The sequence below is a fragment of the Solanum dulcamara genome, chromosome 4 (assembly GCF_947179165.1).
Source record: "Solanum dulcamara chromosome 4, daSolDulc1.2, whole genome shotgun sequence".
Classification (NCBI taxonomy): Eukaryota; Viridiplantae; Streptophyta; class Magnoliopsida; order Solanales; family Solanaceae; genus Solanum; species Solanum dulcamara.
The window spans coordinates 5,256,915-5,279,828 of NC_077240.1; the positions used below are offsets into that span (position 1 = coordinate 5,256,915).

The following is a 22,914-nucleotide window of genomic DNA, read 5'->3' on the forward strand; positions in this document are numbered from 1 at the left end:
AGTTATTGTTCTTGAAAACTATAAATACTTCATGATATAGAGCAAATATTCAATGAAAAAAATTATATCTTAAGACATAAATAAAAATAAAAAATTCAAAAATCCTTTTTAATTAATATTTTTAAAAAATATGTAAAAGAACATGATAAATAATTTGAGACGAAATTAAGTACTTAGCAACAAAGCCTAATTATAAGTCATAAAAGTGCCAAAAATCTTTTCCTATCTTAATAATGTTGGGTAATCTGATCCTGATTTTGTTCGATGTGATGTTATTTTATTTTATTTTATTGTGTTTGGTACTTAGCATACACCAATATATTTTAACTCATAGACCATAATGATTTATGAAAAGACCAATTTCCATATTAAAAAAATATGGAAAGTGATTCTGTCTTATGTAAATTCCCGGCGATAAGACGCATTATTAATCTTTGCTTCCAACTAATTAAGGGTGTTAATAATTTTACATGCATCACTAACTTTTTCACAATCAACAAAAGGGATAACTTCCAAAAGAAGGTATTATTCCATTTAAGTGACTATATATATGAGACAAATTGAATTAAGGGATACTTCGACCATCTATTTTACTTTGTCATATTTTTTTTACGCTTTTAAAAAAAATATAAATTAAAAATATAATTTAATTTATTTATTTTTTGATCTTACTTTAATGAATATTACTCTTTTTCATCACCATATTAATCTCTCTCTACATTTATTGAATAAGGGTAAAGGTGAAAATAAATATTTTAATTTTTTAAAATGACAATTGCTCTTTCCGTCCATTTTTACTTGTCCAATATTGGCTTGACACGCCCTTTAAAGAACAATAAATAGAATGGTAATTTTACTTTGCTATCATTATTGTTCTTTTTATTGTTCTTGTCTTGTAAAATTTGTATCACTTTACATTTTTTTTTGTGTGTCATTATGCGATATATATTGTTTTTCTCTTTTACTTGGGACTGTGAGTTTTGAGCCGAGGGTCTTTTGGAAACAACCTCTCTATCTCTATGAGGTAGTGATAAGGTTTGCGTACATCCTACTCTCCCTAGACCTCACTTGTGGGATTTCAATGGGTATGTTGTTGTTTGTACCTTTGAGTATAATGATTCAATACTTTGAAAAATGCATTGGGAAATAACTATATATGTTAATAATAAGGTAAATTAAAAGTTAAGTGAAAAATTATCTCTTGATTTTTTAAATTGTACAAATTAAAATGAACATCTATTTTTAGTATAATAAACAAATGAATATCAACGAAAATAATATTTTGAAACAACTATTTTTAACAAGCACGGCAACTAATTATTCCATACAAATTTGGTGTGTGACACATTTAAATGATATTAGGAATTAACAGCGGAATCTTACCACTCTTCCCGTTCTTTTTTAGTTATAATTACTAAAATTACTTGAATCACAATGTCATTTAAGAAAAATTAAGATTGAATTAATTTCTTTTCTCATATTGCTCATAATATTAATTATTATTGAATGTAATCAAAATTGATTACCTAACATAGAAGGATACAATAGGAAAAACAAATATTTTCAATATAGGAGTTAAGTAAGATGATACGAATAAAGTATAAAGTAAAGTAATAGCATCTTGTAGCATTTAAGGAAACATAATAAATCATAGGTTAATTAAAATTAAAGGAGAGAAGATTATATAAAGAACATTTTTATTATGTATATATCTCGATGTAAAGAACATTTTTATTTTGTGTGTATGTATCTCGATGTTGTCAATTACTCAATCCTTTTCATTTTATGCAATCTCTTTTAACTGGACATAGAAAAAAAAAAGATAGACTTTTAAACAAATATATATTAGTTACTTAGTTAATTTAGCTACAACTTAATTAAATTATCATTCATCACTAACTTATGATCATAATTACGTGGCCCACGTTTAAAATTTGTATAGTTCTGTTCCTAATTGTATAAATACAGAAGTTTTCTAATTGTATGAATCCAAAATTTGTATGTGTTTACCCTAATTGGAATATAATTATCATATTGATACATTTAATTTGTATAAGTTCTGAAAAATTCTAATGTATAAACACAAAATTTGTATATACTTACCCCGTTTGTATATTGACAGCGAATTATACTAACGGAAATATCTATGGCAAACGAAACTATAGCTATGGAACGTAATTAGACAAACTATTGCCAAAAAGTATAATTAAGATAGTAGCTATTTGTGAAACTTCCTCGTGTATAAAACTCTCGAAAGAACGTTCTTTTCTTGCTACACGTGTAATTATGTTTGAAAATCTTCCAAATAATCTATTTAACCATTAATTAGTCCTCTAATGGCTTGGTTTATAGAGTAGTTATTTAACAAAGCCGTCCATAGCCTATCTTTGATATTGTCGAGAAAACAAAAGGTAAAGACAAATAAGCTCATAAAACAAACATTTCCAAATGGAGTGTATTTACTTAAAACTGCAATTTGTCTAATATATCAAAGTATCATATACCATCCAAGCCATGGCTCTCAGCAAATTTTTGAACATCTTGCTATTTTTAGTAATTTTTGTTATCCCTTCTTCATATTCATTGAACTTTAACCTCACCAATATCAATCCATCTGATGTTAATCGTTCGATCAATGTCACTGGAGACGCCTATATATCGAACCAGGGGATACAAGTCACGCCTGATGAACGTAACATTGCGTTAGGTGGAAAAACAGGACGTGCCATGTACGTTGAGTCACTGCAATTATGGGACAAGGCTACAGGGAAATTGACAGATTTTACTACACATTTCTCTTTTGTTATTGATTCAAATGGTAACAATCGCTTTGCTGATGGACTAGCCTTTTTCTTAGTTCCTGTTGGTTCGAGTATTCCAGTTGGTTCATCTGGCAGTGGCTTTGGTCTTGTTGATGCTGAGACAGAAAACAAGTCATCATATGAGTCATTTGTTGCTATCGAGTTCGATACATATATGAATACCTGGGACCCCTCATACATACATGTAGGTATCAATATAAATTCTATGGAATCTGTTGCTACTAAATTATGGAAGAATGACATTAAACTTGGGATGAAAAATGATGCTTGGATTAGTTACAATGCTAGTTCTAAGGCTCTTGAAGTTGTTTTCACAGGATTTGACAAAAAATATAATCGAGACAAATTAAGCTACACGATTGATCTGAGGCATTATTTGCCTGAGAATGTTAGTTTTGGCTTTTCAGCATCAACTGGACAATTGTTTCAGAAAAACAATGTCAAGTCTTGGGATTTCAATTCAAGTTTGAGTTTTGATGCTAACAAAGTTCCAGAACATGTCGAACATCCTAGTGCAAGTCCTCCCATTCAACCTAAAAATCCAAATGATCCTCCGATTACTCAAGTTAAAGAACCAAAGGGTCCTCCTCAAGAAGTACTCAGCACCACGAGAAAAGGAAACAAGGGACTAGTAGTCGGATCAAGCATAGGCTTACCTATTCTTATTCTTGGGTTGATAACTGCCAGCTGCTTTTTATGGAAGAAAAAGAGGAAAGGAGATAATAAAGACCCTGTCTTCATTGATCTAGATATGGATGATGAATTTGAAAAGGGTACCGGTCCTAAGAAGTTCTCATATGGTGAATTAGCTCGTGCAACGAACAACTTTGCTGAGGGACAGAAGCTTGGAGAAGGAGGATTTGGTGATGTTTATAAAGGCTTATTGAAGGAATTTAACTCATATATTGCTGTTAAGAGATTATCAAAAGGGTCTAAACAAGGGATAAAGGAGTATGCATCAGAAGTGAAGATCATCAGTAGATTAAGGCATAGAAATTTGGTTCAACTTTTCGGTTGGTGCCACGAGAAAGAGAAGCTGCATCTTGTTTATGAATTGATGCCCAATGAAAGCCTAGATAAACATCTTTTCAAAGAAAAGTCATTGTTGGTCTGGGAAATCAGGTGGAAAATTGCTCAAGGAATTGCCTCGGCTTTGCTCTATCTACACGAAGAGTGGGAACAATGTGTAGTCCATAGGGACATAAAAGCAAGTAATGTCATGTTGGATTCAAACTTCAATGCTAAATTAGGTGATTTTGGGTTGGCTAGGCTTGTTGACCATGACAAAGGATCTCAAACAACAATGTTAGCAGGGACCGTGGGGTATATGGCACCGGAATGTGTTATGAATGGAAAAGCTAGCAAGGAGTCAGATGTATACAGCTTTGGAATAGTAGCATTGGAAATAGCTAGTGGAAGAAGATCAATAGATATCAAAGCACCAGAAGATCAAGTGAGATTGGTAGAATGGGTGTGGAGCCACTATGGAGCGCGAAACCTAGTTGAAGCAACTGATCCAAGATTGAATAAGATGTTTAATGAGAAAGAAATGGAACGTTTAATGGTCGTTGGTCTATGGTGTGCTCATCCAGACAACAAACTCAGGCCATCAATAAGGCAAGCAATCCATGTTCTAAATTCTGAAGCTCAATTACCAATTCTTCCATCAAGAATGCCAGTTGCAACGTATTCACCCCCTCCATTGAATATGTTTTCGTCTCCATTTTCAAATACCTATGAAGTTAGTAAAACAGTGGGTAGCGAGCAGGAGCAGACTATGACTTACACAATTTCCTCAAGTGTTTATTCATCATCAGCTGCTTCATCGACAAAATCACTTTTGTAAACCATGACTACTGCTTCTATATATTGAATTAGCTCAAGAGTTCATTTCTATAGGCAGAGTTTCACTTCATTAATCAATGGATTTGTATTGATTTCCCTCTCTACAATGATTTAGACGTATAATGGAACTGAATGCATCTCATGGATGATTAAATTCTAAGTTTTGTTAAAAGTTGAGAATTCAATTTCATTTGACAGCAAAAATGAAAGGATTTTTCGTCTTTCAAAAGCTTAAAGTTTTGGGGAAGTCGTTAGTTGAGCTCTTTTTTAGTAAGCTTCTTGATAGAAATGTTGATAGGCATATTAGCTTCTTCAATATTGTAGTCAGAACAGGTGCCTAAAAATATAATCTATATATCTATTTGTATCTTGTAATTAACATCAGGTTCTAGCATAAAAGAATACAGTAGCTGATTAGGGAGGAAGCACCACAACTAAAGTTTGATATGATGATAAATAATGAAAATAAATTGGACACGAGAATTTTACGTGGAAACCCTCAAACAAATAGAGGAAAAAACCCACGGGGTAGAAGGATTTTTACTATTATAATATGGAGTACACCGCTCTCAAATATAAGGAGAAAACAACAATTAACACTCTCTTGTAAAAGGAACAACTACTAAAGAGGACACTCAAGAATACAATATTTATCTTGGTGTATAACTCTCTTTGTATTCTTATTCTCTCTCTCCTACACAAAACTCTCAAAGCCTTTAGGACTACATCGTGAATTGTGGATGCTCTCATGTTAGAAGTAATGAACTTATATTTATAGAGTCATAAACCTTTTCCTATAAGAAAAAGGACTAGCCAAATATATGGAAACTTTGTGTTTTCCTTTAGGAAAAGGAAACCCAATTATACTAGGAAATTCCTTGGCCTAAAATTTCTTTTTCTGCAGCCTTTCTTTTTCTGTCTACTTTTTCCTTTTTTGAATTGGACTTTACTTAGCAGCCTTTGTTGACTGTTAAACCAATTGAATCTATCAAATTCCTAATGATGTTCAAAAAGAAGTTTCGTTTAACTATTATGAGAATCTGGAAACCAAAGAGACAAAGACACTTTATTTAAATGAACTTTTTTAAACTAAAAGATGAGTTTGGCCTTTTCGTATCAGCTTTTCAGTATGTTTATTTAACATAAACATATGGCGCCAGGAAGCTAGATACCTTGCAAGAAAATAAAGCCGTCCATAGACTCCTTGTTCTTGTCAGAAAGACAAAAATCCACCAGGAAGGTACCAAAAAATTGCTTCATAATGATTGTAGACAGATTATTATAATAAATTAGACTACCTTGTCAACTGGTTTTTCCTTCATTTATTTGGCAAACTGCCATCCAATCTATGGTTTTCTGATTTCTAACTTTTGTTTCTTTTTGCTGCATTACAAAACTGGCATTTCCATCATTTCCATGCTTCCAATTCACTTGTTGTTGCCGTATTTGGCATCCTGAAATCCATCTCCATTACCTCCAAAGATTAAAAAGTAAACTAGGATTCCGGATTCCTATGAGTTCTTGATAAGGTATAAAGCTTCTGCATTCTAGTTTTAGAGCAATTTTTTTTGTTCTTCTTATTGCTCTTCTATGTGACTCAAATCTGCTGGTTTATGAATACTTACCTAATAGAAAGCTTAATGGAACTGATTGCACAGGTCTCCGAAAGTCAAGATGGATTTGTTGGCGCAATATATGTCATTGCATTAGGTGCTTATTAGAGACTTGAGTTTCTGCATCACGGATATGATAGACCTGTGATGCACTGGGATGTCAAGTCTAGCAACACAACGTCTTGTTAGATGAACAGATGAAGACCAAAATTGCTGATTTTAGACTAGCCAAGTTTTTACAGGAACAAGGACTAATCAATATATAATATAAAGTTAGATATTTGGTCAAGGATTTCATTTTTTTTTATTTTTTTTTTGATATTTTTTCTTATTTTTTTATAATAATCTATTTTTAAAAATCATCTTCATAACTCACATCTATTCATCTTTATGACCACTTTTAATTAGTAATTAATAATATTTATGATTATCAAACCTCTCATCTTTAAAACCTCTTTGTGTGGAACTTATATATACTCCACCAAATAGTACAATATCTAACAGTTCCTATTTTACCAAATGATCTTTGTCATTCATTTTGATGCAGGTAAGGTTTTTTAAATTTCTTTTCTTTTACAACTTAGTTTTTTTTTAGTTTTTTTTTTTAGCTTAGTTAGAAAATTGGTACTTTGATGCAATTTATTTATCATATTTTTTTAATGTAATTCATTGATGTGTTATTTGCCTGAGGATAATTATTTTTTACTGTTATTTTTTCCTTAAAATTTTTCTAATTCGATAGATGTAATTGTATTAATTATTTTTTGTGATTTATGGATGTGTTGTTTTTGAAAGATGATTATAATTTTTAAATAATGTGATTTTTTTAATTGCTTCATCTGTTTTGAAACTTATAAGAAAAACTTTATGTTTTGATTTATAATGGGATAAAAAATTATCAATGTAAAGTATTTACGTCAAATCTCACTGCATATATTAAAGCTAGATTAGGAGAGTTGATGCAACATGCCTCATAGATTAAGGAAGGTATTATATATATATTTATATATATATATATATATATATATATATATATATATATATATATATATATTTATTTATTTTTACCTTTTTCTACTAATTTGTTTTTAAATAAACCAATCTCTCTTTCTTGTTCATTCATTTATGTGCAAAATTATTTTCTCATTAATACTCTTCCGTCAATGTTTCTAAGAAGTTGAAAGGTCATGTCTTTCTCTTAATTAGACCATGCTTTCTTTGTTGTGTGTTTCTAAAAATAGTTTTTATCCATTTTGTTTAATTATATTAAAAAATCTATATATAATATAAACTTAGGCATAAACAATGTGATGTAATATTTTTTTATGGCCTAAAATAATATTTATCTTCTTCTTTTCATTTTTTTGAAATCTTTTTAGTTATCTCATTTATATTATATTCTAGGTAAAAAAAAAACTCATTTAACTCTCTTAATTATGTTAAATATGCTTAAATAAAATGTTGAAACAATTAAATAAAATAATTGTGAAAAATGCATTATTTTTCATTTACTACATTTTATCTTATTGATCTCATAAATTACACCTTTGATTTATCATAATTGATGATATTCATAACTTCCATTCCTTTCATGTCCATAACCTCTTTAAAAAGCCATAAATAATATATAATATAGTTTTTACTAATATGTAATAAGTGAAATTTCATAGAATAAAGTGTATTTCTAAAGTCTCATTTTGTTTAATATATAATTGCATTTGTTTTAAAGAAGGTACGAAAGAATTGTGTATTATTTTTCTTCAAAATAAGTCTATATATATATATATATATATATATATTATTTGTAATTGACAAATTTTAATTTTAGAAGATAGACTAAAACACAAGTAAATGACAAGTAAATTTTTTAATTTTTAAAATTTGCCTAATTTATGATTTTGATGGTGATCCAATAAAGCAATAGAATATATATAATTAGTATAAAATAAATTTAATTACTTAAATACCTTGCATATAATAAAGTCTATCGAAATACTCATTTTCAAAGATGAACTATTAGGAAAAATGTAATTTACATTTTTAATGACTTTAAATTTCAAAGATGAATTATTGAGATCGTGAAGAAGAGGTACAAGATGAGGTGAAAGCATCCTACATATAAGCAGGATGAGAGGCCAATTTTTCTTATTTTGTGATCAGTTTATTCACTTCATATGTTAATCATGATTTTTCAACATTGAAGGTTAGAATTTAAAATATATGATAGCTTTAATTAATACATAACAAGTAAAAATTCATAGAGTAAAGTGTACTTCTGAAGTTTTATTTTGTTTGATATATAATTGCATTTGTTTGAATACTTTTATATATATATATATATATATATATATATATATATTTTGAGGGATTAATCATATTCTATCTTATTTATTAAATTTATTATAAATTAGTGACAATTCGTAAATTCATAAGTTACAAAAAGTTCTTTGCTTTTTGTAAGTTTTCTATCTAAGTCTAATTCATTTATATTTTTTATTTACAATATGTATGTGGGCAAAAAAAAGAAAAATATATGTCAAGTGAACTTTGGAAATGAAGTTTGAAATTATTAGAATTGAAATATGAAGAGAAAAAAAATTTGAGGTGTGTCAAGAAAAAGAAAAAAAAACTACAATACTAAATATTAATCGGGGAATTTAATGATCCATCAGTATCAATGAAACGGTGCAGTTAATTGAGCTTTTTCATAGTTAATCTATTTTCAAGTTCACAAATACTCATTTCTTCAATGAGTATTTTCATATTTAGTCTATATTCTTTTATAGATCCTCTTTTGAGAATTTGCTGAATAATAGCAATTAATGAGTTCTATTTGAGAGCAGAGGAATTTTGCAGAATGTTGAACTCCATTGTAAGCTTACAAAGAATGCTTAATGTACATCCATGACATTTTTGAAGAAAGAAATTACCTGTCAAAAGTTTTCATAGTTTAACATGTGTTTTAGTCATATATAATGAGTGTAGTTATAAATGAAAAAATTAAAAGAGTGCTAAATAAGTTTGTTAGATTTGTTGTTAATTTGACAAATTGATGATTGAGGTTGTTTTTTTTGATACATGAAACTTATGTTTCAAATTTAAGCTTAGCTGGAATAGATTGCAGGGTTGTATAACTGAAACTCATAAATACTTCAATAAAATAAAATGGTGTTAAATGTGTTTGTTAGATTTGTTGTTGTTTTGACAAATTTATTATTGAAGTTTGTTCTTTATGATAGATAAAATTCCTATTTCAAATTTGAGTTTATTTGGAGTAGATTTGAGTATTAGTTTGAAGAAAAACAATTGACAAAACAAATTTGACACATGTCTGAGATTTAAAATAATTTTTATATGTATTTCAAACCCAATTTTTTTTTTACCTCAATTACATATGTCTAAATCAGCGTTTTAAAAGGCGAGGGCGTGAGGCGAGGCGTTTTACTTAGTATAGGGCGAGGCGTAAACCCTATGAATCTTTAAATTTTTTATTTACAATATGGTATAATAACACAAAATTATAAAAATACATCAATGGTTTGAAATAATTACAAATATGATTAAGAAAACTCATAGAAAATAAAACTTTAAACATGACTATACAAGTACAAATAATCTAATATCTTAACGTTCCAATAATAAAATAATCATGATTTCTCAAAATATTTTTTATCATACTATACAATTTACCCCCCCTCCCCCACGCCCCCACAAAAAAAAAAATCAATAAAACTTACTAGTATTATAATTTAAACATCATTCCATCATGAATAAAAATAAAATTACTTTCAAATAGCTAAATAAAATATGATAATTTTGAGACATATGACAAAATCATGAAGATCAATTATAAGTGAAATAGTAAAATTCGCTACATATTTTTTTTTAAAATATTACGTAATATATAATCATATTTAAAGTGTTACCAAATAGTAAAGATGTGATACTACAACTTGTTATTTGAGTTACTTTCAATCTTTTTATATCTATAGATTAAAAATTATTAAGCATCATTCATTTATTCAAGAATTATGAGGGTCAACAATGTAAATTAAAGATTTTAACACATAATTTGTGTAAGATCTGTTAGGCGAGCCCAGAACGTTGGCCGTTGGACGTGCTTAAGGCGTACAATCGGACACTTAAGGCGTAAGTCTTATAGAACTAAGTCTCACACTTGAGTGTAAGACCGTTTTACTAAAGCCCGCCCCAAAACGAATTCCGAAGAATTTCAACAGAATCTTTTAAAACAGTGATCTAAATCATTTCCCAAAGCAACTAAACTTGTAAAAAAAGAACGGACATTAATTGAATAACGATTCTAAAATAGGGTATTTGTGTACTTTCCTCTTGAGCCACCTGTCCATGAGGCATTGCATATAATTACAGATACAATCATGAGTTCAGGACTTTGATGAACCTAATGCATTTGAGTCAACGAAGGGATTCGTCTTGCTAAATTAAATCATACTCCTCCCTCCAACAATAATTGTCCACTATTAATTTGACATATGAATTAAGAAATAGTAAATGATTAGAATAATTTTATCATATCACCCTTATTAAATGTAAGTCATACAACAATAACAACAACTCAGTGAAATTCCACAACGTGAGATCTGAGGAGGATAAAGTGTACACAGACCTTACTCCTAACAAGGTAAGACTGCTGTTTCCGAGAGACCCCCGACTCAAATGTAAGTCATCTAAACATTAAAAAATAAATACTCCACCCTCGGCTCAAATGTAAGTCATTCACTATTGACTTTGCACAATTTTCAAGAAACTACAAATAGAAGGGTAATATTACCATATCACCTTTTGAATATAATAAATATAATGTTTTAAAAAATATAATAGAAAAATGACTACTAATTAATGATAAGGGTAAATTAGGAGCTAAGTTAAAATTATCTCTTGATTTCATAAATTGGACAAGTATTGTTGGACATCTATTTTTAGTATAGTAGACAAGTAAAGATGGACGAAAGGAGTAGTATTTAATAGACAGAACATGATAAACTATTCATTGGTTTTACAAAATGGACAAGTATTGTTGAACATCCAAAACAATATATTGGACAAGTAAAGATAGACGGAGGAAATAGTTAAAGAGTATTTTCGAAAACAATTTTTTTTATTAAATAAGCAGTAAAGACAAAAAAATTAAAGGCCACCGATTTGAGGGGCAAAAACTAAAAATCATCTTGAAATGAATTCATAAAAAAAAATTGAGGAAGTTTCATTGGCGGAGCTAATATTTACACTAAGAGGTTCAAAATATAAAGAAGTAAACATGCAAAAAAAAAAAAAAAAGTTCAACATCTACTATATATGTATAAAAAAAATTATAACTTTATATAAACAGAAAAAGAGGAATTTATTTTTGAATCCTCTTGATCCTACCTAGCTTCGAAGCGCAATGCCCTTATCAGTCCGCTTAATAACTTAATTACCTTTTAAACGTAAATCGCAGCTGAGGTATGCGTTTTACTTGCTTTTGTATCTTCCAAACAAAAGTTACAAATTCTTTAAATTTTGTAGTAAGCAAAATACACATTTTAAAATATAAAATTTTGTTAAACACTCAATATTATATCCAAAAGGAAATAGAAGTGAATTTAATTTTTTTGAAAGTTCCTGTGTACATACATCCAATACAATTAAAAATAGTCTAAGATACTTTGATTTATTTTGTAAATAAGGTGCGCGCAAAATTAATTGCAGAATGCTTTCATTTTATCTTTATTTATATTTTAAGATATAATTTTTTCATTGAATATTTATTTTATTGAGGTGTTTGTAGTTTTTAAGAGCAACTAATGCTAAGGATAAAATGAAAAAAATAATTAATTTATTTTAAATTTTTAAATAATAAATAATTTTAGTCAATTTCAAAAAAATAATTAAAATATCTATTTTATCTTTAATAAAATAATTTATAACATGAAAATATCTATCACTTATTTTAGATCATAAATTTTAAAAATTAGAGGGAGAAATAATTAAAAGGTATAAAAATAATTACTTCATGACTTCCGTAACAAAGACTACTGGTCACAAGTGACTTTCATAGTCCACTATACGAGAAGAAGAAGAAGACAATTAATTGAGTTGGAAAAAAATTTATACCTGAAAATTTCAAATTTAGTTATTAAGCTAGCTAGCCATGGAGAATGCAAGGTTCAATAATAATAACAACAATACAGATGGTGAAGAAGCACCATTTGAATTTAAGATTCTACTTTCTGAAATGTCAAAAATTTAAATCTAAGCACTTTCAATTCATTAGAAATTCCCGTGTTTTCTTGTTCTATCTCCAAGGACGAATGAAAGAGATTAATCCCTTGATTTATTTAATTAACCTTAATAGTTTATATACACAAATACAAGAGTATAATTAGGCTATAATTAAGGAAACTAAATATCTCTATATTAGAAACTAAATAAACTAAATATTTCTATATTAGAAACTAAATATATACAATCTGTTACAATTTGTCAGAATATATTTTCATATATTCTAACACACCCCCGCAGTCGAAGTAAGAGGTCGCCGAATGCTAAGACTATCCCGAAAATCCTCAAATAACACCAATGGAACGCCTTTGGTGAAGATATCATGTAATACTCGAACCTGGCCACAAAATGTATATTCATCTCAATGTGCTTAGTGCGTTGATGCTGAACAGGATTACCAGCCAGATAAATGGCACTAACATTATCACAGTAAACCAAAGTAGCCCGTGGAATAGGACAATGAAGTTCCAAAAGCAAGTTTCGCAACCAACACGACTCAGAAACCACATTGGCAACCCCTCAGTATTTTGCCTCTGCACTCAAACGGGAAAAAGTAGCTTGACGTTTGGCGGACCATGAGATCAAATTATCACCCATAAAGACATAATAATCCAAAGTCGAACGCCGTGTATCGGGGCACCCACCCCAATCAGCATCAATATACGAGACAAGAGTAGTTGTGGAAAAGGGATAATAATGAAGATCATAATCCAAAGTACCTTGTAGGTAGCGCACGATGCGCTTGAGAGCGTTCATGTACTCATACCGTGGGTCATTCATGAATAAGTATACTTGTTGCACAACATAAGTAATATCCGGTCTCGTGAACGTGAGGTATTGCAGTGCCCCTGCAAGACTCTGATAAAGAGATGGGTCCTCAAACGGTATGGTCATAGTAGCCTCAAGTTTTGGTTTTGGAGAAATTGGAGTAGGAGATGGCTTACACGATGACATGTCATCTTGGTCAATGATCTCGACCGCATACTTTCTTTGAGATAAAAATAAACCACCTATATGACGAGTGACAGCAATGCCCAAGAAATAACTCAATGAGCCCAAATTCTTCATAGCAAATTCATAGCTGAGAAGCGATATGATAGACCGACGGAGCGCATCAGAGAAAGCAGTTAAAATAATATCGTCAACATACAATAAAAAATAAGCCATAGAAGTACCTTGAAGATAAATAAACAAGGAATGATTGGTCTTACAGTGAGAAACCTCAAGGGTACGGACATAATCAGCAAATCGCTTATACCAAGCCCGCGGAGCTTGTTTCAGCCTATAAAGAGATTTCTTCAGCAAACACACATGATGAGGTCCCAATAACCAAAATGTTGATACATGTAAAAAGTCTCCTTGAGTTTGCCATGTAGGAAAGCATTTTTGACGTCAAGTTGATGAATCGGCCATGCCTTGGAGAGAGCCAAACTATGAACTGTACGAATAGTCGCCGGTTTGACAACTGGACTAAATGTCTTACCACAATCCACGCCAACCTATTGGGGTTTACCATCACCTACAAGACGAGCTTTATGTCGCTCAAACGAACCATAAGATTTTTCTTTATGAGCAAAAATCCAAATACACTGAATAACATTAACATTTGGAGGACAAGGCACCAATTCCCACGTCTTATTTTGAATAAGAGCATTATATTCATTATCCATAGCCAATTTTTAATTCGGATCACGAAAAGCAGACACAGAATTACGGGGTAGAGAGGACTTCGAGATGGATGTAAGAAGGTTGAAGGACCTCTTAGGTTTATAGATCCCATGCTGACTCCTAGTAACAGGACCGATGGGTAGTCTAGAGGGAGAGACGAGAGTGGGTGGAGGAGGAGAGCTAGGTGGGAGAGAGAGGAAGAAGACGTTGAGGCCAACCGCCTAGGTGAGAGGAGAGCCGCTGGCTGGGCACGACGGGATGGGCAGCGGTGCAGGAGAAAGGTGGTGATCCGGCGGGTTTGTGGAGGTAGTGAGATGACGAACCACATAGGGAGATGGTCCTTCGTCTAAAAATTGGTATGTGTGATTTTGAAGAGTATGTAACTTGGCAAAAGAAAATTGCTTCTCATCAATTTACGTGACGGCTAATGATGATTTTTTGAGATAACAAATCAAAATATTTATATCCACGATGATGTGACGGATATCCCAAAAATACACGAAGTTGACCGGGGTTGAAATTTATTTATGAGTGTGGAGGGAATGAGAGGATAACATAAACACCCAAATACACGAAGATGAGAATAAGAGGGATCCTTCCCATAAAGAATGCAAACAGAAAATTGATAGTTTACCAGTTTATGAGGAAGGATGTTGAGAAGATAAGTTGTCATTTGCAAAGCATGATGCCAAAAGTAAGGAGGAAGAAAAGCATAGGCCAATAAGGTACGAACAATGTTATTAATCGTACGAATTTCTCTTTCGACTTTTTTATTTTAAGAAAATATGTAAAGACATGACAATCGAAACGACAGACCATTGACTTTACAGAAGTTCCAAAAAGGGCCATTATCAAATTCCTTCCATTATCATTTCTTGGGACAAAGAATGAACATAATAAGGGATTTGGCATGAAAGCCACCTGTAACAGTTTGTTGGCAATCAAAATTATGTGGACCAATATTAAAAATAGAACAATTAATTAAATAACAAACTTGCCCTTTATAAATTGATTATTGACCTAAAGCGCACATGTTGATACCCATATAGAAATCACTTTTCTAATATAGTAGAATGTGAGAAAAATAAAATGTAAAAAATACCTACGTTTTCAATTCTAATCTCACAAGGCCTAAATTTTCAATAAATGCCTACCCCTAAAAATTATTTTATTTTGTTATGAATATACTACCTTAACAATTAATTAGACGGAGAGAGTAAGGAAAATAAAACAGAAGAGAGTGATTGCAAATTTGCAGTATGTAATTATGTTTCTTTGGATGGACGTTTTTGTGCCAAAATAATGGCATTTTATAGCCATCAAAAAAGAAGAAAACCAAGTGAGTTAGTTACCCACTTTGAGTGAACCCACTAATATAAAATATTATGTTAAGTGGACAATCCACTTTCATAATAATTTTGTTTTTTTCCAATTGCTAAAAAAAGGAGTAATATAGAAAGACACTCAATTACAGAAGCTCCAAAATACAAAAAGGATTAGGAGCGTCCAATCAAATCCCATTTGAAGTTGGAAAAGAAGAAATACCGGTAGCAATATGTCCGTTCCACAGAAAAAGCTCTATCCTTATTTAGAAGAATTATTCAAGAAGAAGAGTTCCACCAGAGAAAGCGCATTAAGGACATTGGTTAAGGAATTTGAGACCAATGTGCATTACGAATTTGCTGAAAATAATTTTGTCACTTTGGTACACAGATGCCAAAATTGCTTGAAACGAGGTTCTGCTTTGGAGATTGATTTAGCATTACATCTAATCGGATTAGTTGTTCTGACTCTTGGTGCGGGTGATAATGCACATGAGGTGTATGACGAATTGCTTGTGTTAGTACCTCAACTTCTGATTAAGTCCAAACTATCTCAAGCAGTCAAGGTGTTTGATTGTTTATCTATTGTCACTTTTATTAGTGCCAGAGACTTTGTAGACACCGAAAGTTCAATGGAAATTATATGGCAATTCTTGAATCAAGAAAGCAAACATCCATCTACTGTGGCTGCTGCAGCGATATCAGGTTGGATTCTCCTCCTTTCAGGCATTGATCGATGGAGCATTAGCCCCAAAAAGTGGAAAGGATTGATCCCTTATCTTCTGAAACTACTAGAGGATGGTGATGAACATGTTAATGTTGCTAGCATTGAAGCACTAGCTTTAATTTTTGAAATTGGAAATCTTGAGAAATTTTCAAATCAAGTAGGAGATTATGCAAGCATGAAGGACATGAAAGATGGGATAATGGATCAGGTAAAGAGAGTATGCAATGACACCAAACAAGAAGCTTCAAAAGTTCTCGAGGACGATTACGATAAGACAACCACCCTCAGTTTAGGTGGAACAAGACTCACTTTTAGCACCTGGTCACAGTTGAAACAGATGAGTTACATAAGAAGATTTTTAGGCAACGGTTTCACAAATCACATGATGGAAAACGAACACCTCCACAACATTTTTCATTTTGCACCAACAACGAAATGTAGGAATGATTTAGAACTGTACAAACCTGAATTTGAACAAGTGGTTTTTCGAGTTTTTGTACCTGAAGTAAGAAGAGAAAATTGCTCAAAGAGGATTCATAAGTCCCATAGTTCTCTACTGAGCAAGGGAAGGACTAAGTTGCGGAACAAGTACAGAAGTCTTGCAGAGGAGACCAAGTCTGGGCACATTGCTGATGAAGAGCTTGACTGAAATATTGTTTTCAAGTGGGTAAATTCTTTGCCATGATAATGAAATATAAGATTTCTAGGCATTATTTGTTTCTATCTTCAACTAAAATGGTGCCTTTTCTTCTTCTTAAGGAAAAAACATCACATAATTGTACTTTTGAGAACTCAAAAGTTATAAAAATTTAGAAAAATATGTCCTTTTTCATTGTCTTTCACGTAACATCATACAGTCATTGTCGTATGTTTCACCAGTATCATGTACATTATAAAGTCCACACAGCACCAATTTTTCAGTTGGTATAACTTAAACAAGTTTAAGTTGCAGCCCTTTATATTATCTACAGTTAATAAGAGACATGAACCGATGAAAATGAATGTAACAATAATAATAGTTGAACTCTGGTCTCAGAAGAGATGTACAAGAATTCCTTTTATTTCACACATTGACAAGGTTACTAACATGTCAGAATGATAATACAACATAGACGAGATACTGTTTCATGAACATGCTTTTCATTGTTGTGATGATTTTCCAGTTATTGGCTCCTCCCACACTTGATATCTTTATCTCAGAACCAGCATGATTAGAAAAGGGCAAAATGCAACCATTTCTCATATCATACAGTCTCCAACCTTCAACGGTCTGATAAGAAAAATAGACACAGTTGTTTCTGCGGCCAACTTTACTTGCAGGTACTGACATACAACAATTGATCCCCGCAGATAAGGCTCTATCTCCGAGGTTGTTGGGATTTAACCATGACAAAGATTCAATCTGCAGCTTGAACACTTCCACTTTGTCCACCATCCTGTTTGACCTTTCTGAGATCAAGAAAATGAGCAAGATTCAAGCAAGTACTCTATGAAATGCTTTGAGTAGCTTGAAGGAATGGCTCGCCTTTTACTTAGTCGCATGACTTGAAACTGAGAGTCATGAGTTTCTTCTATTACTGTCAGGGTCCCTTGCAAACTTACTGCAAAAAACTTCCCTTCAAAGATAATGGTATTACTGAATTGTGCAATATTTGTGTCACAATTCTTTGATGCACGTCACTTTTGTAGAAAGTTGAGTAGCTTTTCAGGAGGATTTTCCATATAAGCAGATTCTTCTTTAGATATTGAACATTCATCTTACCTTGTATATTTTGGAGCCATCTATGTAAAATGCTTCAAAAGAACGAGGACTAATGAGAAAAAGCATTTGTAATCTTGGCCTTCCTGCTCCAGCTGTTTATTTAATTAGCCATAAGGCTCCAAGAAATTACTTAGTTGACTTCCCAAAAAATTTCTCTTAATTATTAAGTACTTATAAGCAACTTGTTGCCTTAACATCCAAGAACTAATATAGTTGACTTCTTGGGGCACAAGTTTTCTGGTAATGAAATAATTTTATTAAATACGAGGCATACATCAGTAGGTGAACCCATAACTAATACAACACCGCTCCCAAAAAAAATCACCATAAAGATTAAGAAAAATAAAGAACCAAATGATAACGACCATAAAGATAGGACGAACAATTAGTCTGCCAGATTACTTATGAATCTTATGATATGCTGTCTAGAAACAGATATTTCAAGATCAACAGGCATTATAATTTCTGTACAAAATAGGTGGAGCTTCTCAATTTAACAGTCAATACAAAGAGTTTTTCTCAATATACTTTTTCCAATTTTATTTCACACTGTAACAATATACAACATAGACGGGATACTGAATCATAAACATGTGTTTCATTGTCATGATGTTTTTTTTCCAATTATTGGCTCTTCCCACACTGGATCTTTAATCTCAGAACCAGCATCATCATAACAGGGGGAAATGCAACCACTTCTCATATCATACATTCTCCAGCCATCAATGGAATGATGAGTAAAATACACACAGTTATTTCTGCAGCCAACTTGACTTGCAAGCACTGACATACCACATTTAATCCCTGTGAATAATGTTCCATCCCCGAGGTTTTCCAATCTTAACCATGACAAATCTTCAATGTTCAGTTTGAACACCTCCACTTTGTCCACCACTCTGTTTGATCTTTCTGAGATCAGGAAAATGAGCAAGATCTCTCCATTAGATTCAACCAAGTACTCTATGAAATGCCTTGAGTAGCTTGAAGGAATGGCTCGCCTTCTACTAACTCGCGTGACTTGAAACTGATCTTCAATTACTTCTATTACTGCCAGGGTCCCTTGCAAACTTAGTGCATAAAACTTCCCTTCGAAGATAATGGCATTGCTGAATTGTATCAGCTGCCCCTTAGGATCATTCGGATCAATAAGGCTATTTTGACTGCTTTCTTGTTTCATCCATTTTTGGTTTTTTCCCAACTGATAAACTAAGAAAGCTGGAAAACAACAATGGCCACAACTTGGAAATAAAAATGATTTTTTATGATGAGACGAGTAAGTAGACCAACAACCATAGGCTCTGGAACTATTCAGAAAGCAGTAATCAATAGGTATCTTTTCTCCTTCCACAATCGACCAAGGTGAGTAGTAGTGAAAATGCTTCCAAGGATCATAACGTGGCCTTCTTCTACCATGCCACCAATAGCAACCAGCTTCTTCAAATGAGAAGTTGAAGGTATGCTGCTGAGTTTTGCAATAGTGTTGAGGTTCATTGGAAAGCTCAAGCCATGGTAATTGTGCAATGGAATCACATTTTCTTGACACACATCTCCATGATTTAGAAATACCAGTGGTACCTATGGATTCAATTAGTTTTGAAGGTCTCGGTTGTTTTTTGAGAAAGTTGAGTAGCTTTTCAGGAAGATTTCGCCATGGTTCCGCATAAGCAGACTCTTCCTTGGATGAAATTTTCTGTTTCCTCCCAATATTTGGAGCCATGTATAGCTAATTGACAAAAAGAACTAGGTTTAATTCTGGAGCTTATCCAATGATCCAAAAAATACTTTTATAATCTAATCCTCCCTGTTCTAGCTGTTTATTCTATTAGCCTTAGGCTCCAAGATAATTGACTTCTTCAGAAATTATTTTTCATTTATGTTTTTGTTAATCAGTCGAATATATAAATAGACAATAAGTAGTAGATATCAATTGTGATTTGAAGGATTTCTTTTTTATAGGTTGAGTAATCATTCTCTCCAACATATTTTATTTCTATGTTTTCATCTAAATGTCATCTTATTTCACCTGCAGAAGGGGCTAAACTTGCATTTTACATATTCAGTCTTACATCAACTTATCTTGAATGGAGTGCTTCTTCAGAGTTTTAGCATCGACTCCCTTTGATACTTTATAAATCTATTAGCGACGATGATCTTAGATTTTAATATACTCCAAAAACAAAGATTAAAGAATTCTGCATTCTTTTTTCACAATGAGTTCCATATAAGTTGTAAAGTAATAAGGCATCTAAATAGTCAGCTCAACTATTAAATTGAAAGAAACTACTGGCAGGGAAGAAGCACCACAACTAAAGTTTGATATGATAATAAAAAAAAGGGCAGCCCGGTGCACTAAAGCTCCCGCTATGCGCAGGGTCCGGGGAAGGGTCCGACCACAAGGGTCTATTGTACGCAGCCTTACCTTGCATTTCTGCCAGAGGCTGTTTCCAGGCTTGAACCCGTGACCTCCTGGTCACATGGCAGCAACTTTACCAGTTACTCCAAGGCTCCCCTTCTTTGATATGATAATAAATAATGAAAATAAATTAGACACGAGAATTTTACGTGGAAACCCCTCAAACAGATAGAGAAGAAAAACCACGGGGTAGAAGGATTTTACTATGATAATATGGGAGTACATTGATCTTAAATATAAGGAGAAAACAATAATAAATACTTCTCTCTTGTAAAAGAAATAACTCACTAAGGAGGACACTCAAGACTACAATATTTATCTTGGTGTATAACTCTCTTTGTGTTCTTACTCTTTTGGATTGTATTTTTGTGGGATGATCTAAATGAGGGCAAGAGACCCTTTATATATAGGAAACTGAAAACGCGTCAAATACGCATTTTCGTGTAAAATACGCGTTTTCTTGTCAAAAGTTACTAAAGGAGACAACAATTTTTGAAACACGTAAAATATGCATTTTCTTCTTGGACGGTGCATGTGCACCTCCCTTTTTGACTTTCTTGCAACTACCCCTAACCTTGTGCTCCTAGAGATCAACTATCTTGGAGGCTACGTTTACTTGGTGACCACATCAGATCTTGATCACTTGTAAGCCTGCCTCAAGCTATATGCCCATATCATTTACTTCTCGAGCTTCCATTTTGGCAAAGAAAAAAAATCAACATGGTTCAAAAACTCGAGAAGGGAAAGAATCAACTATCACCAAAGAAAGAAACCAATACTAGCCGGCCATGGCCAAATTTTCCCAAAGAACTAACCAGTTAATCTCAAGTGAACCCAGTCTACTGGAAAACATTAGTTTTGGTGGTGTCACCAAGTCATGGAGATGAGCAAAGTCAAAAAATTGTAGCCTAATAGGGAAGTCCCTATGGCCACAACTGGTTGAAATTCAACATTTCAAGAATCATTCTCACCGATTCCATATCTGGTTTCATATGGGACATAACTAGCCTTATGGTAGAAGATTGCGGACATGGAAGGACCCTTGGGTATATTTCAAGGGTCATTCCCATGCGCACTAATAGCAATGAGACACTGTCCAGATAACATCCTTTTGTGGAACTCCTACAGAGAGACTCTGTCACCTGTCCCTTTTGTAATTTTCTTCTTCCTGATTAATCACTATAATATTTCGATTTGCCATGGGAGCAAAGCATGGAAAATGGTCACTTTTGTTTTAACACAAGACTAAATACATGTGCAGTTGTTCAGATTCTTATGTAAACTATCCTCTCAATACAACATGAACAATCAAACAAGCAATTATGACTAATCCCCCTTATTTAATTAAGATTTTGCGGCATTATGCTATACACAACATGGTATTGCTACTTAGTATCAACTGTGAACTTCTTAAAAGTAAAGCAAGGTTAATTCGAAGTCTCCATCGGCGTGAAGTGGGCGCTATAAACTCTGCGTTCGAAATGTGAATATATATGCCCTGCATCAAATGTATAATCGCTTAAATGTGGAATTTTCCCAAACAAATGGGACCATACACCGAATGAGAAAGCAAAGTAGGTGATTGTAGTATGAATGTATTTGATTTATTTTAAGGTTTTTTAAGTCAAAATGGATTTTAAATATTTTTGTAGAGTTTGAATAAGATTAAAAAATAATGGAATCAGAATAATAAAGATAAAGTCAAAAGTTATAAATTAGAATTTCTAGTTTTTATAAGTCAAAAGTCAATTCAAACAATCTAACTTTTGACTTATATTCTCCTTAGTTCATATGAAGTGAATTGTTGGAGTATAAAGTATTTTAAGAAAAATAATTAAGGACATAAATCAAGGCTATTTTTTATTATTACTCTTTTGATTATTTTCAAATAATTCTATTAGAAAATGTAAAATAGTTAACTTTATTAAATGAAGGTAAATATGAAGAAAAAAAAGTCCAAATAATTTTTTAAACTTTAAATAATTCACTTATTTTTAACTATAAAAATCTCAACAATTCACTTACTATGAATTAGAGAAAATAATCATAAGTCAAAAGTCAATTCAAACAAATTCTATGTTATTTCAAAAGAATAAGAATTAGATAGATGTCTCTTATGTCAAGTCCTTAGGCTTTTACTAAGCGCACGTGCTGCACTTGACAACTTGCTCACGTTCTTGTACTACTTGCTCACGATCTTGTTATGCCAAATCAACATAAGATTTTAGGAATCGCTTAGAGAATGGACGAGAGGACACAAGAGAATTGTTAGGAAGAATGTTGTAGAGAACTTTGATTGAATTTTGTTTGATTTTTGATTGATGAATTTACAAATGGATGCCCCTCTATTTCTCTAGAATCATATCGACCTAGAAAAGGCTTATGACAAAGTCCCAAGAGAAATACTATGGACATGTTTGGAGGCTAAAGGTGTACCTATGG

The 22,914-nt window shown here is 32.1% G+C and overlaps 3 protein-coding genes and 2 pseudogenes across 4 annotated transcripts; 2 read left to right on the forward strand and 3 right to left on the reverse strand.

Moving 5' to 3' along the window:
* The first annotated feature begins 2,514 nt into the window (after positions 1-2,514).
* Positions 2,515-4,668, forward strand: LOC129884551 (L-type lectin-domain containing receptor kinase IX.1-like). The gene has a single exon (XM_055958842.1). It carries the CDS (start codon positions 2,515-2,517, stop codon positions 4,666-4,668), a length of 2,154 nt encoding a protein of 717 aa, XP_055814817.1.
* An 8,135-nt stretch (positions 4,669-12,803) lies between these two features.
* LOC129887996 (uncharacterized mitochondrial protein AtMg00810-like) lies at positions 12,804-13,747 on the reverse strand (annotated as a pseudogene).
* A 1,953-nt stretch (positions 13,748-15,700) lies between these two features.
* LOC129884552 (uncharacterized) lies at positions 15,701-17,736 on the forward strand. 2 transcript variants are annotated; one of them, XM_055958843.1, is made up of 2 exons: positions 15,701-16,960; positions 17,648-17,736. In XM_055958843.1, exon 1 carries the CDS (start codon positions 15,804-15,806, stop codon positions 16,944-16,946), a length of 1,143 nt encoding a protein of 380 aa, XP_055814818.1. In that variant the 5' UTR covers positions 15,701-15,803; the 3' UTR covers positions 16,947-16,960; positions 17,648-17,736. The 2 variants fall into 2 exon arrangements, with proteins under 2 accessions (XP_055814818.1, XP_055814819.1); XM_055958844.1 differs by lacking the exon at positions 17,648-17,736 and adding an exon at positions 17,461-17,556.
* On the reverse strand, positions 17,230-18,125 carry LOC129887997 (uncharacterized; annotated as a pseudogene).
* Positions 18,126-18,601: 476 nt separating this feature from the next.
* On the reverse strand, positions 18,602-19,272 carry LOC129884554 (F-box protein KIB4). Its single transcript, XM_055958845.1, has one exon. It carries the CDS (start codon positions 19,234-19,236, stop codon positions 18,664-18,666), a length of 573 nt encoding a protein of 190 aa, XP_055814820.1. The 5' UTR covers positions 19,237-19,272; the 3' UTR covers positions 18,602-18,663.
* Between the last annotated feature and the right edge of the window lie 3,642 nt (positions 19,273-22,914).

Bases quoted from the DNA above. Each gene is read 5' to 3' on its own strand.
- LOC129884552 (XM_055958843.1), top strand. From the start codon at position 15,804: ATGTCCGTTCCACAGAAAAAGCTCTATCCTTATTTAGAAGAATTATTC.
- LOC129884551 (XM_055958842.1), top strand. From the start codon at position 2,515: ATGGCTCTCAGCAAATTTTTGAACATCTTGCTATTTTTAGTAATTTTT.
- LOC129884554 (XM_055958845.1), bottom strand. From the start codon at position 19,236: ATGAAACAAGAAAGCAGTCAAAATAGCCTTATTGATCCGAATGATCCT.